The 15,458-nt window shown below is 63.5% G+C and overlaps 1 protein-coding gene across 1 annotated transcript in view; it reads left to right on the top strand.

Annotated features, from left to right (window-relative positions):
- Window positions 1-1,418: 1,418 nt before the first annotated feature.
- LOC309452870 (calmodulin-regulated spectrin-associated protein 3-like) overlaps window positions 1,419-15,458 on the top strand; it is a gene marked incomplete at its 5' end in the record, with an annotated part of 34,205 nt that continues 20,165 nt past the window's right edge. The window contains 9 exon segments of the mRNA XM_082077530.1: window positions 1,419-1,553; window positions 1,638-1,733; window positions 3,528-3,560; window positions 5,712-5,759; window positions 7,556-7,694; window positions 9,603-9,769; window positions 11,799-11,853; window positions 11,856-11,888; window positions 15,196-15,268. Of these exon segments, the coding sequence (XP_081933656.1) occupies window positions 1,419-1,553; window positions 1,638-1,733; window positions 3,528-3,560; window positions 5,712-5,759; window positions 7,556-7,694; window positions 9,603-9,769; window positions 11,799-11,853; window positions 11,856-11,888; window positions 15,196-15,268 (779 nt within the window).

Below are 15,458 nucleotides of genomic sequence, written 5' to 3'. Positions count from 1 at the left end.
CACCCTCTGACCCCCCCAAACCACCCTAAAACCCAACCCCCCCCGACGCCCCAAACCCTCCTGAACCCCCAAACCCTGAGCCCCCCAACCCCCCCAGGACCCCCCCAAACCCCCCTGACCCCCCACCCCCCCAAGGCCCCCCTGACCCCCCAAGTCCCCCAAGACCCCTCCAACCCCCCCCAAACCCCCCTGACCCCCCCCACCCTGGACACCCCATGACCCCCTAGGGCCCCCCTGACCCCCAAACCTCCCCGACCCCCACCCCCCCAAGTCACTCCCTGACCCCCCAGGGCACCCCCTGAGCCCCCAAACCCCCCTTACCCCCCGCCCAGGGCCCCCCTGAACCCCCAAACTCCCCAGGACACCCCCTGACCCCCCCCCAGGACACCCCCCCAGGACACCCCCAGACCCCCAAACCCCCCCAGGACCCCCCCAAACCTCCCCCCCCAGGACACCCCCTGACCCCCCACCCCCCCAACACCCCCCAAACCCCCCAAAACCCCCTGACCCCCCCGCCCCCCCCCACCCCAGGACACCCCCTGACCCCCAAACCCCCCCAGGACCCCCCCAAACCTCCCCCCCCAGGACACCCCCTGACCCCCCACCCCCCCAACACCCCCCTGACCCCCCCGCCCCCCCCCTACCCCAGGACACCCCCTGACCCCCAAACCCCCCCAGGACCCCCCCAAACCTCCACCGCCTGACCCCCCACCCCCCCAAACCCCCCTGACCCCCCCGCCCCCCCCCACCCCAGGACACCCCCTGACCCCCAAACTCCCCAAGACCCCCCCAAACCCCCCTTGACCCCCCCGCCCCCCCCAGGACCCCCCCGGACACCCCCTGACCCCCCAAACCTCCCTGACCCCCCCGCCCCCCCAAGACACCCCCTGACCCCCCCCACCCTGGACACCCCATGACCCCCCAGGGCCCCCCTGACCCCCCCACCCCCAAACCCCCCCGGACACCCCCTAACCCCTCCCCCCCCCCAGGACACCCCCCCAGGACACCCCCTGAGCCCCAAACCTGCCAAGACCCCCCCAACCCCCCCCCAGACACCCCCTGCCCCCCCCCCAGGGCACCCCCTGACCCCCCCAAACCCCCCCTTGACCCTCCCGCCCCTCCCCCAGGGCCCCCCTGAACCCCCTGGACACCCCCTGCCCCCCCCACCCAGGACACCCCCTGAACCCCCAAACCCCCCAAGACCCCCCCAACCCCCCCCCAGACACCCCCTGCCCCCCCCCAGGGCACCCCCTGACCCCCCCAAACCCCCCCTTGACCCTCCCGCCCCTCCCCCAGGGCCCCCCTGACCCCCCTGGACACCCCCTGCCCCCCCCACCCAGGACACCCCCTGAACCCCCAAACCCCCCAAGACCCCCCCTGACCCCCCCAAACCCCCCTGACCCCCCCGCCCCCCCCAGGGCGCCCACCTGGCCCTCATCGACTCCCTGATGGCGGCTTTTGTCACCGAGGCCACGCGGGGGCTGGGCCCCCCCCCGGGCGCCCCCCCCGGCCCCCCCTCCTGGGAGCAGAAGATCCTTTGCTGGTTGGACACGGTAAGAAACACACGGGGGGGGGGTTTATTATTGGGGGGGGGGGACACCCCAATATTCCCTGACCCCCCCATTATTTTCCTACAGGTCAACCGCAAACTCCAGGAAAGCAGCGAAATAGAGGGGACCCCCCCCCAAGATGGACCTGCCGCCCCCCCGCCTGCGCCCACAAGGTTCAGCACCGCGGGGGGGTCGTTAATGGGGGGGTTAATTAATTAGGGGGGTCGTTAATTGAGTAAGAGCGTCGCTAATGGTTTAGTGGGGGGATCAGTTGGGGACCCCCCCCCCCCAAGTTGCTGCTGCTTCACCTTTACCCCCCCCCCCCATATTTCTGCTTCACCCCCTGCTCTTGGACCCCCCCCCAATATCTTTGGGACCCCCCCATATCTTTGAGACCCCCCCCCATACTTTGCAACCTCCCCCACATCTTGAGGAGACCCCCCCCTTGTTTTTGGGGACCCCCCCCCACATCTTGGGGACCCCCCATGGTCTTGGGCAACCCCCCCATATCTTGGGGACCCCCCCATATCTTGGGGACCCCCCCATATATTTGGGACCCCCCTCATGGTTTTGGGGACCCCCACATCTTGGGGACCCCCCCACATCTTGGGGACCCCCCCCCCACATCTTGAGGACCCTCCCATGGTTTTTGGGGACCCCCCCCATGTTTTTGGGCAACCCCCCCCATATCTTGGGGACCCCCCCATATCTTGGGGACCCCCCCCATATATTTGGGACCCCCCTCATGGTTTTGGGGACCCCCCCACATCTTGGGGACCCCCCCCCCACATCTTGAGGACCCTCCCATGGTTTTTGGGGACCCCCCCCATGTTTTTGGGCACCCCCCCCCATATCTTGAGTACCCCCCATATCTTGGGGACCCCCCCATATATTTGGGACCCCCCTCATGGTTTTGGGGACCCCCCCACATCTTGGGGACCCCCCCCACATCTTGAGGACCCTCCCATGGTTTTTGGGACCCCCCCATATATTTTGGACCCTCCACGGTTTTGGGGACCCCCATATATTAGGGACCCCCCCCATCGCTTTGGGCCCCTCCCCCATATCTTGATGACCCCCCATGGTTTTGGGGACCCCCATATCTTGGGGACCCCCCCACATCTTGAGGACCCCCCCCCATGGTTTTGGGCACCCCCCCATATCTTGGGGACCCCCCCATATATTTTGGACCCTCCATGGTTTTGGGGACCCCTATATATTGGGGTCCCCCCATATTTTGGGGACCCCCCCTCATGGTTTTGGGGACCCCCCTGTATCTTGGGGACCGCCCCCCCATGGTTTTGGGGACCCCCCCACATCTTGGGAACCCCCCCATATTTTGGGGGCCCCTCATGGTTTTGGGGACCCCCCCATATTTTAGGGACCCCCCCATATTTTGGTGACCCCCCCATATCTTCTGCCCCCCCCCCCATGGTTTTGGGGACTCCCCCATATATTGGGGTCCCCCATATTTTGGGGACACCCTCATGGTTTTGGGGACCGTGCCCATAGATTGGGGACCCCCCTGTATCATGGCGACCGCCCCCCATGGTTTAGGGGATCCCCCCCACATCTTGGGGACCCCCCCATATTTTGGGGACCCCCCCACATATTGGGTACCCCCCATAGTTTTGGGGACCCCCCTATGGTTTTGGGCAACTCCCCCTTATCTTGGGGACCCCATGGGGAGGGGCTCATTAATTTGGGGGGGGTCTCATTAATTTGGGGGGGTGTGTCATTTTGGGGGGATCATTTGGGGCCCCCCCAAGTTACTGCAGCTTCACCTTTACCCCCCCCCCCCATCTTTCTGCTTCACCCCTCGCTCTTGGGACCCCCCCCATATCTTTGGGACCCCACCCCATGGTTTTGGGGACCCCCCACTATTATGGGGACCCCCCCATGGTTTTGGGGACCCCCCCCTTTTTTGGGGGCCCCCCCCTTTTGCCTCTGATCCGCCTCTTTGTCTCCTCTGCTCAGTGTCCCACCCGCTGGTACTGGAAGTTGGTTCCTGTAAGTGGGCGCTTTTCTTTACCCCCCCCCCCCCAAAATTAATGTGACCCCCCCCAACTTAACCCCCCCCCCCTGCACCCCAAAACTCCCCCCTCCCTGCTTGACCCCCCCCCGAATTCTTGGGGTGCTGCTTGTGGCCCCCCCAGCTTGCTAAGCATGGTCCCCCCCCCCCCACTCCCTATTTCAGGATGAAGGATGCTGGGGTGCTGCCCCCCTCCCCCCCCCCAATGCCCCCCCCCCAAAAAATGGGGTCCCCCCAAAATGGGGACCCCCCCAAAAATGGAACCCCCCAGAATGCCCCCCCAAATGCCCCCCCCCCCAAAAAAAAAGGGGTGGGGACACCCCAAAAATGGGGGTGGGGTGGTTGTGGAGGACCCCCCCCCCCCCAAAATCTATGGGGGGGGGATATTGCTTGTAGCCCCCCCCCCAAATAAATTGGGATGGTATCATATAACCCCCCCCCAAAATAAATTGGGGGGGGGCAGCAAATAACCCCCCCCAAAATAATTGGGGGGGCACCAAAAGAAATGGGGGGGGCACTAAATAACTCAGCCAATAAATTGGGGGGGACACCATAAACACCCCCCCCCCCCCCAAAAATAAAGTGGGGGGGGCAGCAAATAAACCCCCCCAAAGTAATTTGGGGGGGCACCAAAAGAAATGGGGGGGGCACTAAATAACTCAGCCAATAAATTGGGGGGGACACCATAACCCCCCCCCCCAAAAATAAATTGAGGGGGTCATCAAACCCCCCCCCCCCCCAAATAATAAATGTGGGTATGGGGGGGTCAAGCCCCCCCAAATTGGGGGTGGGGGGGGGACACCCCCAGCATCCTTAATTCCCCCCCCCCCCTTCTGTCTCATCTGCGTCGAACTGGGGGGGGGGCATGAAATTGCATGGGGGGGGGGGGGGCACGAAATGGGGGGGGCATGTAATGGGGGGGACACACATGGGACACCCCCAAAATAAAGGGGGGCATCAAATGAACCCCCCCAATAAATAATGGGGGCACCCAATAGACACCCCCCCCAAAAAAAAAAATTAGGGGGGGCCCAAATGCCCCCCCCCATCCCCAAATAAAGGGAAAGGTAATAGAGCCCTGCAATAAATTGGGGAGGGCACCAAATGACCCCCCCCCAAGAAACAAATGGGGGGGACCCCCTGAAGGAAATTGGGGGGGGGGGAGGAAGGAGATACCACCTGGAAAATAAATGGGGGGGCACCATAGAACCCCCCTAAAAAGAAATGGGGAGAACCCCCCTAAAAAGAAATGGGGGGGCACCAAATACCCCCCCAAATGTAAATTGGGGGGGGGGGGCACCAAATAACCCCCACAAAAAGTACTAAATACCCCCCCCCCAAATAAATGGGGGGGGGGGGGGGCACTAAATAACTCCCCCAATAAATTGGGGGGACATCATAACCCCCCAAAAATAAATTGGGGGGGCACCAAATACCCCCCAAATATAAATTGGGGGGGCACTAAATACCCCCCCAATAATAAATGGGGGGGGACACCAAATAACCCCCCTAAAAATAAATGGGGGGGGCACTAACTCTTCCAATAAATTGGGGGGGGCACTAAATACCCCCCCAATAATAAATTGGGGGGGGGGGCATTAAATAAATCTATGAGGCACCATATACCGCCCCCCCAAAATAAATTGGGGGGCACTAAATACCCCCAAAAAATAAACTGGGGGGGGGACACCAAATACCCCCCAAAAATAAAGGGGGGGGGCACTAAATACCCCCTCCCCAAATTAAATTGGGGGGGGGACACCAAATACCCCCCAAAAATAAAGGGGGGGGGCACTAAATACCCCCTCCCCAAAATTAAATTGGGGGGGGGGGCACCAAATAGACCCCCCTCCAAAAAATGAGTGGGACCAAGTAGACCCCACCCCCCAAAAAATAAATGGGGGGCGGGCACCATATAACATCCCCCCCCCGATATATTGAGGGGGGGGCACAAAATAGGGTCCCCCTGAATTAAATTATATTGGGGGGGGGGTGCAAATTAAAATAATTATATAAAATATTGGGACCCCCCCCCTTTGGTTTTCCCGCATGTTGCCCCCGGGGGGGGGTCCCCACGGTGCCCCCCCCCCCCCCGTGCCCCCCCCCCGCTGACGCTCTCTCTGCCGCAGCACGCCATCGCCTTCTGCTTGAAGGAGTCGGGGAATAAACCACCCGTGGTAACGTATGGACCCCCCCGCGGGGGGGGGCACCCACTGACCCCCCACCCCGACACCCCAAACCCCAGGGACACCCCCCAAAGTGCGACCCCCCCCCCCCCAAAAATAATAAGGGGTGGTTTATTTGCTGGAGATATTGGTGCCCCCCCGCCAGGGTTGAATTGAGTCATTGAACCCCCCCAAAAATAAATGGGCCACCCCGCAATAAATAAATGGGGCATCAAACCACCCCCCCAAAATAAATGCGGGACGCTCCAAAGTAAATTGGAGAGGGCAGCAAGGAGATACCACCTGGAAAATCAATGGGGGGCACCAATTGACCCCAAATAAATGTGGGAGCCCCCCCAAAGGAAATAGAGCCCTGCAATAAATTGGGGGGGGCAGTAACTGACACCCCCCCAAAGATAAATGGCGCCCCCCCCCTCAATAAGTAAATGGGGCACCAAATAAACCACCCCCCCAAAATAGATGTGGGACGCTCCAAAGTAAATTGGAGGGGGCAGCAAGGAGATACCACCTGGAAAATCAATGGGGGGCACCAATTGAGCCCCAAATAAATGTGGGAGCCCCCCCAAAGGAAATAGAGCCCTGCAATAAATTGGGGGGGGGGGGGGCAGTAATTGACACCCCCCCAAAGATAAATGGCGCCCCCCCCCCCAATAATTAAATGGGGCACCAAATAACCCACCCCCCCAAAAATAAATGTGGGACGCTCCAAAGTAAATTGGAGAGGGCAGCAAGTTGATACCACCTGGAAAATAAATGGGGGGCACCAATTGAGCCCCAAATAAATGTGGGACCCCCCCAAGGAAATAGAGCCCTACAATAAATTGGGGGGGGGGGGGCAGTGATTGACACCCTCCAAAAATAAATGCCCCCCCCCAATAAATAAATGGGGCATCAAATAAACCACCCCCCCAAAATAAATGTGGGACGCTCCAAAGTAAATTGGAGAGGGCAGCAAGTTGATACCACCTGGAAAATAAATGGGGGGCACCAATTGACCCCCAAATAAATGTGGGACCCCCCCAAAGGAAATAGAGCCCTGCAATAAAGGGGGGGGGGGGGGGGCAGTAATTGGCACCCTCCAAAAATAAATGCCCCCCCCGCAATAAATAAATGGGGCATCAAATAAACCACCCCCCCCAAAATAAATGAGGATGACCAAGTAGACCCCCCCAAAATAAATTGGGGGGGCATCAATTACCCCCCCCCCCCCCCCAAATAAAAGGAGACACACACACACACCAAATAGGCCCCCTAGGGGTGGTTTATTTGGGGGGGGGGAATATTGGTGCCCCCCCCCATCATATATAGGGATGCCCCCCCCCTCAAAGGGATAATTAGGGGGGGGAAATATTGGTGCCCCCCCCCCCCCCATGATATATAAGGACCCCCCCCCGGGTTAATTTGGGGTGCCCCCCCAATCGCTTGGGCACCCACTTATTTGGGGGTGCCCCCCCATTATATTGGGGTGCATGAGCACCCTGTCTTATGGGGGGGGGAAATCACTTTGTGCCTCCTCTGTTTCATTGGGTGCCACATTTTGGGGGGGGGGGGCCACACCTGTGCCCCCCCATTATGTTCAGTGCCCCCCCCTCGGATCCATTGTGGGGGGGGTAATAGTGGGGGGGGGGGATAATATTGGGGGGGGGTGTTTGCAGGAGCATCTGTGTGTCCCCCCCATTTGCATGACCCCCCCCCCCATTATGGGGGTGCCCCCCCCCCCACGCATGTAACCATTTTAGGGGAGTTTGGGGGGTTTTGGGGGTGCTGACCCCCTGTGCCCCCCCCAGATCCGGTACCGGAAGGACGCGGCCGCCCCCCGGGCCCCCCCCGGGCCCCCCCCCGTGCTGGCACTGCAGGATTTGGCCAGCGGGGGGGCCCTGGCGGCCGCCATCCACTATTATTGCCCCCAGGCCCTGAGGATTGAGGGTGCGGGGGGGGCACATGGGGGTCTATGGGGGGGGGGGCATATGGGGTGAGGGGGGGCACATGGGGGGGGGGACATGGGGTCTATGGGGGGCACATGGGGTGAGGGGGGGCACATGGGGGGACATGGGGGTCTATGGGGGACACAAGGGGGGTTATGGGGGGCACATGGGGTCTATGGGGGCACTTGGGGTGAGGGGGGCACATGGGGGTCTTTGGGGGGGCACATAGGGTGAGGGGGGGGCACATGGGGTTCTATGGGGGGCACATGGGGGGGCACATGGGGGTCTATGGGGAGACATGGGGGTCTATGGGGGGAACAAGGGGGTCTATGGGGGGCACATGGGGGGGGACATGGGGGTCTATGGGGGGCACATGGGGGGCACATGGGGGTCTATGCGGGGGGGCATATGGGGGTTTATGGGGGGGCACATGGGGGGGCATATGGGGTGGGGGTGCACATGGTGGGGGGACATGGGGGTCTATGGGGACACAAGGGGGGTTGTGGGGGGGGACATGGGGGGGTTATGGGGGGGCACATGAGGTGAGGGGGGGCACATGGGGGTCTATGGGGGGGCACATGAGGGGTCTATGGGGAGACATGAGGGTCTATGGGGGGAACAAGGGGGTCTATGGGGGGGCACATGGGGGGGACATGGGGGTCTATGGAGAGGGAACATGGGGGTTTATGGGGGGGGCACATGGGGGTCTATGGAGAGACATGGGGGTTTATGGGGGGGCACATGGGGGCCTATGGAGAGACATGGGGGTCTATGGGGGAACATGGGGTCTATGAGGGACACATGGGGGGCATATGGGGTGAGGGGGGGCACATGGGGGGGGACATGGGGGTCTATGGGGGACACAAGGGAGGGTTATGGGGGGCACATGGGCGGGCTATGGGGGGGGACATGGGCTGAGGGGTGGCACATGAGAGGGACACATGGGGTCTATTGGGGGGCACTTGGGGTGAGGGGGGGCACATGGGGTCTAGGGGGGCACTTGGGGTGAAGGGGGGCACATGGGGGTCTATGGGGGGGCACATGAGGGGTCTGTGGGGGAACAAGGGGGGTCTGTGGGGGGCACATGGGGGGTTATGGGGTGGGGGGCACATGGGGGGTTATGGGGTGGGGGGTGCACACGGGGGTCACATAGGGGTTTATGGTGTGGGAGGGGGCACAGAGTGGGGCTGATTGGGGGGGTCCCAGGGCTGGGGAGGGTGCCATGGCGGGGGGGGTGGGGGGCACAAGCCTGGTGGGTGTTCGGGTCTCTTTTTTTGCGGGGGGGTCCCTCTCCCTGGGGTGCTGTGGGGTGACCGTGACCCCCATGTTTCCCACCCCCCGTGTCCCCTGTGTCCCCGTGGTCCTCCCCTGTCCTCTGTGTCCCCCCATGATCCTCCCGTGTCCCCCGTGATCCTCCCCTGTCCCCCCGTGGTTCCCCCCGTGTGTCCTGTGTCCCCCGTGGTCCCCCCGTGTCCCCTGTGTCCCTGTGGTCCTCCCATGTCCCCTGTGTCCCCCCGTGGTCCCCCCGTGTGTCCTGTGTCCCCCCGTGTGTCCTGTGTCCCCCGTGGTCCTCCCGTGTCCCCTGTCCCCCCGTGGTCCCCCCGTGTGTCCTGTGTCCCACATGGTCCTCCCCTGTCCCCTGTGTCCCCGTGGTCCGCCCGTGTCCCCTGTGTCCCCCCCGTGGTCCTCCCGTGTCCCCTGTGTCCTCCGTGGTCCTCCCGTGTCCCCTGTGTCCCCCCCGTGTCCCCTGTGTCCCACATGGTCCTCCCCTGTCCCCTGTGTCCCCCGTGGTCCTCCCGTGTCCCCTCTGTGTCCCCCGTGTCCCCTGTGTCCCCCCCGTGTGTCCTGTGTCCCCCGTGGTCCTCCCGTGTCATCCCCCGCACCCCTGTCCCCGCCCCGTGGTCCTCTCTGTCTCCCCAATGGTCCTCCCGGCCAGAGGTGGCGCTGTCAGAGCCGCTCTCGCTGGCCCAGCGGCTGCACAACCTGGGGCTGGTGCGGGACTTCGGGCAGCGGCACCTGGGGACGCGCTGCCCCCTGGCGTTGGAGGACCTGCTCTACATGCCCCCCGCCTTAAAGGTACCGTGGGGGACATTGGGGGGGACATTGGGGGACATGGGGGACACGGGGGGATGGGGACACAGTGACATGGGGGGACACGGGGGGATGGGGACACGAGGTGACACTGGGGGTGTGGGGGGCACTGGGGACATGGGGTGACCCCCTGGTGAGCTTGGGGACATGGGGTGGCCCTGGTGACACTGGGGTGACGCTGGAGACATGGGGGGACACTGGGGACATGGGCAGACATAGTGGGGATGGGGGGGACATGGGGGACACTGAGGACATAAGGTCATAGTGGGGACATGGGGCGACACTGGGGACATGGGGGGACACAGTGGGGACATGGGGTGACTCTGGTGACATGGGGTGATGCAGTGGGGACATGGGGGGACACTGGGGACATGGGGTGACCCTGGTGACCCTGTGGTGACACTGGGGACATGGGGTGACTCTGGTGACCCCCTGGTGACCTTGGGGACATGGGGTGACCCTGGGGACCCTGTAGTGACACAGGGGTGACTCTGGGGACATGGGGTGACTCCGGTGACCCCTGGTGACCTTGGGGACATGGGGTGACCCTGGGGACCCTGTGGTGACACAGGGGTGACTCTGGGGACATGGGGTGACTCCGGTGACCCCTGGTGACCTTGGGGACATGGGGTGACCCTGGGGACCCTGTGGTGACACTGGGGACATGGGGTGACCCTGGGGACCCTGTGGTGACACTGTGGTGACACTGGGGACATGGGGTGACTCCGGTGACCCCTGGTGACCTTGGGGACATGGGGTGACCCTGGGGACCCTGTAGTGACACAGGGGTGACTCTGGGGACATGGGGTGACCCTGGTGACCCTGTGGTGACACTGGGGACATGGGGTGACCCTGGTGACCCCTGGTGACCTTGGGGACATGAGGTGACCCTGGCCACCTCCTGGTGACTTTAGGGACATGGGGTGACCCTGGCGACCCCCTGGTGACCTTGGGGACATGGGGTGACCCTGGTGACCCCCTGGTGACCTTGGGGACATGGGGCAACCCTGGTGACACTGGGGTGACTCTGGTGACCGCTGGTGACCTTGGGGACATGGGGTGACCCTGGTGACTCTGTGATGACTCTGGGGAAATGGGGTGATCCCCTGGTGACCCTGTGGTGACACTGGGGACATGGGGTGACTCTGGTGACCCCTGGTGACCTTGGGGACATGGGGTGGCCCTGATGACACTGGGTTGACCCTGGTGACCCCTGGTGACCTTGAGGACATGGGGTGACTCTGCTGACCATGTGGTGACCCTGAGGTGACCTTGGGGACACCGAGTGACCCTGGGGTGACCCTGTGGTGACACTGGGGACATGAGGTGACCCTGGTGACCCTGTGGTGACACTGGGGACATGGGGTGACTCTGCTGACCATGTGGTGACCCTGAGGTGACCTTGGGGACACCGAGTGACCCTGGGGTGACCCTGTGGTGACACTGGGGACATGAGGTGACCCTGGTGACCCTGTGGTGACACTGGGGACATGGGGTGACTCTGCTGACCATGTGGTGACCCTGAGGTGACCTTGGGGACACCGAGTGACCCTGGGGTGCCCCTGGGGACCCCCTGGTGACCTTGGGGACATGGGTTGACCCTGGGGACCCTGTGGTGACCCTGTGGTGACACTGGGGACATGGGGTGACTCTGCTGACCATGTGGTGACCCTGAGGTGACCCTGGGGACACCGAGTGACCCTGGGGTGACCCTGTGGTGACCTTGGGGACATGGGTTGACCCTGGGGACCCTGTGGTGACACTGGGGACATGGGGTGACTCTGCTGACCATGTGGTGACCCTGAGGTGACCCTGGGGACACCGAGTGACCCTGGGGTGACCCTGTGGTGACACTGGGGACATGAGGTGACCCTGGTGACCCTGTGGTGACACTGGGGACATGGGGTGACTCTGCTGACCATGTGGTGACCCTGAGGTTACCCTGGGGACACCGAGTGACCCTGGGGACCCCCTGGTGACCCCGATGTCCCCGTGTCCCCGTCCCCGGGCGCAGCTGAACGTGGGCGCGTTCCTGGCCGAGCTGTTCCTGTGCTTCGAGGTGCTGAGACCCCGTTCGTGCGGCCCCGCCAGGGGGGGGGCTCAGGTACGGGGGGCACTGGGAGCACTGGGAGGGGGCACTGGGGGCACTGGGAACACTGGGAGCACTGGGAACGATGGGATGGATGGTGGAGCTGGGAGAATTGGGAGGGGGCACTGGGAGCACTGGGATGGGGGACACTGGGAGAACTGGGATGGGGGAACTGGGAGAACTGGGATGGGGAACTAGGAGAACTGGGATGGGGCACTGGGGGCACTGGGATGCGGGGGGCACTGGGAACAGTGGGATGGGGCACTGGGAACAATGGGAACACTGGGATGGTGGAGCTGGGAGAATTGGGATGGGGCACTGGGAGCACTGGGATGGGGCACTGGGATGGGGCACTGGGATGGGGGGGCATGGGGAGCAATGGGATGGGGGAATTGGAGCACTGGGAGAACTGGGATGGGGGAACTGGGAGAACTGGGATGGGGGACACTGGGAGCACTGGTATGGGGGACACTGGGAGAACTGCGATGGGGGAACTGGGAGAACTGGGATGGGGCACTGGGAGCACTGGGATGGGGCACTGGGAGCACTGGGATGGGGCACTGGGAGAACTGGGATGGGGGGGCACTGGGAGCACTGGGATGGGGGGGCACTGGGAGCACTGGGATGGGGCACTGGGAGCACTGGGATGGGGCACTGGGATCGGGGGGCACGGGGAGCACTGGGATGGGGGAACTGGGAGCAGTGGGATGGGGGAACTGGGAGCAGTGGGATGCGGGGGGCACTGGGAACAGTGGGATGGGGCACTGGGAACAATGGGAACACTGGGATGGTGGAGCTGGGAGAATTGGGATGGGGCACTGGGAGCACTGGGATGGGGCACTGGGATGGGGCACTGGATGGGGGGGCATGGGGAGCAATGGGATGGGGGAATTGGGAGCACTGGGAGAACTGGGATGGGGGAACTGGGAGAACTGGGATGGGGCAGTGGGAGCACTGGGATGGGGGAACTGGGAGCACTGGGATGGGGCACTGGGATGGGGGCACTGGGAGCACTGGGAGCACTGGGATGGGGACACTGGGAGAACTGGGATGGGGGACACTGGGAGAACTGGGATGGGGGACACTGGGAGGAACTGGGATGGGGCACTGGGAGAACTGGGATGGGGGGGCACTGGGAGGACTGGAGCACTGGGATGGGGGGCACGGGGAGCACTGGGATGGGGGAACTGGGATGGGGCACTGAGGGAACTGGGAGAACTGGGAGGGGGGAACTGGAGAAATGGGATGGGGCACTGGGAGCACTGGGATTGGGGGGCACTGGGAGCACTGGGAACACTGGGATGGTGGAGCTGGAAGAATTGGGTGGGGGCACTGGGAGCACCGGGATGGGGGAACTGGGAGAACTGGGAGAAATGGGATGGGGGAACTGGGAGAAATGGGAACACTGGGATGGGGGAACTGGGAGAACTGGGATGGGGGAACTGGGAGCACTGGGATGGGGCACTGGGAGCACTGGGAGCACTGGATGGGGGAACTGGGAGAACTGGGATGGGGGAACTGGGAGAACTGGGATGGGGGAACTGGGAACAATGGGAACACTGGGATGGGGGAACTGGGAGAACTGGGATGGGGGCACTGGGAGCACTGGGATGGGGAACTGGGAACAATGGGAACACTGGGATGGGGGAACTGGGAGAACTGGGATGGGGCACTGGGAACACTGGAACACTGGGATGGGGTAGCACTGGGAGCACTGGGATGGGGGAACTGGGAGAACTGGGATGGCGCACTGGGAACACTGGGATGGGGCACTGGGAACAATGGGAACACTGGGATGGGGTAGCACTGGGAGCACTGGGATGGGGGAACTGGAATGGGGCACTGGAGCACTGGAATGGGGGGGCACTGGGAGCACTGGGATGGGGGAACTGGGAGAACTGGGAGCACTGGGATGGTGGACACTGGGAGCACTGGGATGGGGGGCCCAGGGAGCACTGGGGGGGGTTCTGATCTTGGGGGGCCACTGAGATCCCCACTATAAGTCGGGGGGGGGGTTACTGGGCAGCCCAGTTTGGAACTGGGGGGGGTCACTGGGACCCCAAATTGGGGGGGTCACCCTCCAATGTGTGTGTTGTGTCCCCCCCACTCAGAGTCTCCGGCTGCCAGCGACTCCCCGACCCCCAAGAGCAGGTGAGTTTGGGGGGGCAGGGGGGGATTTTGGGGGGACCCCCCCATTGAACCCCCCCCCCCCCGACATTGATCCCCCTTGTGCCCCCCCCCCAGCTCCCCCGGCTTCAACTTCCGGCACCCCTGCTGGCCGGGGGGGCGCAGAGCCCCCCCTCACTGCGGGGGAGCACAGGTGAGACAGCCCCCCCAAAATAATGGGGGGGCATTGGGGTTTGGGGGGGGCACTGGGGTTGGGGGGCACTGGGGGGACATTGGTCTTAGGGGATTTGGGGGGACCCTGGGGGGGCTCGCGGGGGGTCATTGGGTTTGGGGGGTCATTTGGTTTGGGGGGCACTGGGGTGTCACTGGGTTTGGGGGGGGGGTCTTTGGGGTTTGGGGGGCACTGGGGGGGTCATTGGGATTTGGGGGTCACTGGGTTTGGGGGGCACTGGGGGGGTCATTGGGATTTGGGGGGTCATTTGGTTTGGGGGGGCACTGGGGGGTCATTTGGTTTGGGGGTCACTGGGGTGTCATTGGGGTTGAGGGGGTCTTTGGGGTTTGGGGGGGCACTGGGGGGTCATTGGGGTTTGGGGGTCATTTGGGTTTGGGGGTCATTTGGTTTGGGGGGGCACTGGGGGGGTCATTGGGGTTTGGGGAGTCATTTGGTTTGGGGGGGCACTTGGCTCTAGGGGTCATTTGGTTTGGGGAGGCACTTGGGCTCTAGGGGGTCATTTGGTTTGGGGGGGTTATTTGGTTTGGGGGTCACTGGGTTTGGGGGGCCACTAGGTGGTCATTTGGGTTTGGGGGGTCACTGGGTTTGGGGGGCACTGGGGGGTTCTTGGTCTCAAGGGTTTGGGGGGACCCTGGGGGGGGTCATTTGATTTGGGGGACCTTGGGGGGGCTCTGGGGGGGGGTCATAGGGGTTTGGGGGACTCTGGGTGGTTCCAGGGGGTCATTGGGGTTTGGGGGGTCACTGGGTTGGGGGGGGCACTGGGGGGGGTCTTTGGTCTCAAGGGGGGGGGTCATTTGGTTTGGGGGACCTGGGGGGGTCTTTGGGGGGAGCAACTGGGGATACTGGGGGGGGGCAGGGCACAGAGCTGGGGGGTATTTTGGGGGGGCACTGACGGTTTATGGGGCTGTGCTGGGGGGGGGAGGGTCTTGGGGGGGCTATAGGGTGACCCTGTGCCCCCCCCAGGCACGCTGCCCCACTCCCCGTCCCTGCCCCACGGCGACAGCTTCACCAAAGGCTGGAGCAAGAAACCACTCAGGTGAGGGGGGCACATCTGGGGGGGGCAGATCTGGGGGGCAGATCTGGGGGTCCCAGACGTCGGGGAAGGGGGTTTGGGTGCTGGGGGGGCAGATATGTGGGTCTGAGGGGGGCTGGGGGGCAGATATGGGGGTCTGAGGGTGCTGGGGGGGGCAGCTATTGGGGTCTGGAGGGGGCAGATATGGGGGTGC

Source organism: Streptopelia decaocto (genome assembly GCF_964273445.1).
Source record: "Streptopelia decaocto genome assembly, contig: HAP1_SCAFFOLD_1360, whole genome shotgun sequence".
In the NCBI taxonomy this organism is placed as follows: domain Eukaryota; kingdom Metazoa; phylum Chordata; class Aves; order Columbiformes; family Columbidae; genus Streptopelia; species Streptopelia decaocto.
This window is presented reverse-complemented; position numbering and strand designations above follow the sequence as displayed.